Genomic DNA, 1428 nt, shown 5'->3' with positions numbered 1-1428 from the left:
AGGATCAGGGCAGTGGAGAGGCTTGGAAGTCCAGAAGAGGAATTGCGAAGAAGAGGTGGCAGATATAAAAAGTCACTTCAGGATGCCCGGGTGGCTCAGTCGGTTAAGCATCTGACTCCAGTTCAGGTTATGACCTCATGGTTTGTGAGTTCAAGCCCTGCATCCGGTGAGTCCTGCTTTTCTCCAAATCTGCCCCTTGTGGTATTCTCTCTCTCACCCTCTCTCTCTCTGCACCCTCTCTCTCTCAATAAAAATAAATAAATAAACAAATAAATAAACAAATAAATAAATAAAGTCAGTTCAAAACCCAGAAACTCAATGATTTAGTATGCTGCCACTGCTTTAGTATTTCCACCCTAAAGAAAACTTTTTTCCATTACTACTCCTGTGATACACTGGAACTTTTTTTTTTAAGTTTATTTATTTATTTTGAGAGAGGCAGAGAGAGTTGGAGAGAGAATCGCAGGCAGGCTCCGCACTGTCAGCACAGAGCCTTACATGGGGCTCAAACTTGCGAACCGTGAGGTCATGACCTGAGCCTGAACCAAGAGTCAGATGCTTAACTGACTAAGCCACCCACGCACCCCGTACACTGGAACTTATTAAAAAAGACTTTCCCTTCTCTCTCCTTTTCTCTGTGTCCAGTTGACCGTCCCTCGCCATGTCTTCCCACAAGACTTTCAGGATCAAGCGATTCCTGGACAAGAAACAAAAGCAGAATCATCCTGTTCCCCACTGGATTTGGATGAAAACTGGTAATAAAATCAGGTACAACTCTGAGAGGAAGCATTGGAGAAGGACCAGGCTGGGTCAATAAGGGATCGCACACAAGATGGCACACAAGTTTATGCTGCATGAAGGTCACGTGTTCCTATCCTATTACTCTGTAAACATCACAACCGCCTGAACAATGGATATGTTTTATCAGGAAAATGATTTTTCTTTGCTACTGTGCTTCTGCACCAGTGTGTTCGTTCAGTAATAAATGAGACATTTGTTGGAAAAAAAAAAAAAGAGTCTTCCAAGTACTAACAGAGACCAAAAGAGAATACAACAAATAACGGATTTGCAAGGTATTCGGTTCTCACCTAGCACAGCCAGGTTGTTCTGAGGGACTCATGGGTTTCATTCCAAAAGGGAATAAGGCCCTACCATGTCCTCAAAGGTGGTATGGCTTCTTTGGGTCCCTGTCTGGGCTCCTCTCTTCCAAGGATTTGATTGGCTATTTCCACTTGACTGATTTTCTTCTGCCCTCCTTACACACATGGTATCTGAAGTCTGGACAAGAAGGCCACCCGCCCAGGGCCTGAGTTTTCTTCTCCTTTACCCATCACAAGTGACCTCTTGTCCTGGTCAGTGACACTAGGAATCACATCACTCTTCAGATGAGATCTTGACTCTACTCATGGCCAAGAGTACAGTGATGGA

The 1428-nt window shown here is 44.2% G+C and overlaps 1 protein-coding gene across 1 annotated transcript; it reads left to right on the top strand.

Annotated features, from left to right (window-relative positions):
• The first annotated feature begins 661 nt into the window (after window positions 1-661).
• On the top strand, window positions 662-888 carry LOC125166541 (60S ribosomal protein L39-like). The gene has a single exon (XM_047860434.1). It carries the CDS (start codon window positions 662-664, stop codon window positions 815-817), a length of 156 nt encoding a protein of 51 aa, XP_047716390.1. The 3' UTR covers window positions 818-888.
• Window positions 889-1428: the final 540 nt, after the last annotated feature.

This window comes from Prionailurus viverrinus, chromosome B2 (genome assembly GCF_022837055.1).
Source record: "Prionailurus viverrinus isolate Anna chromosome B2, UM_Priviv_1.0, whole genome shotgun sequence".
In the NCBI taxonomy this organism is placed as follows: domain Eukaryota; kingdom Metazoa; phylum Chordata; class Mammalia; order Carnivora; family Felidae; genus Prionailurus; species Prionailurus viverrinus.
This window is presented reverse-complemented; position numbering and strand designations above follow the sequence as displayed.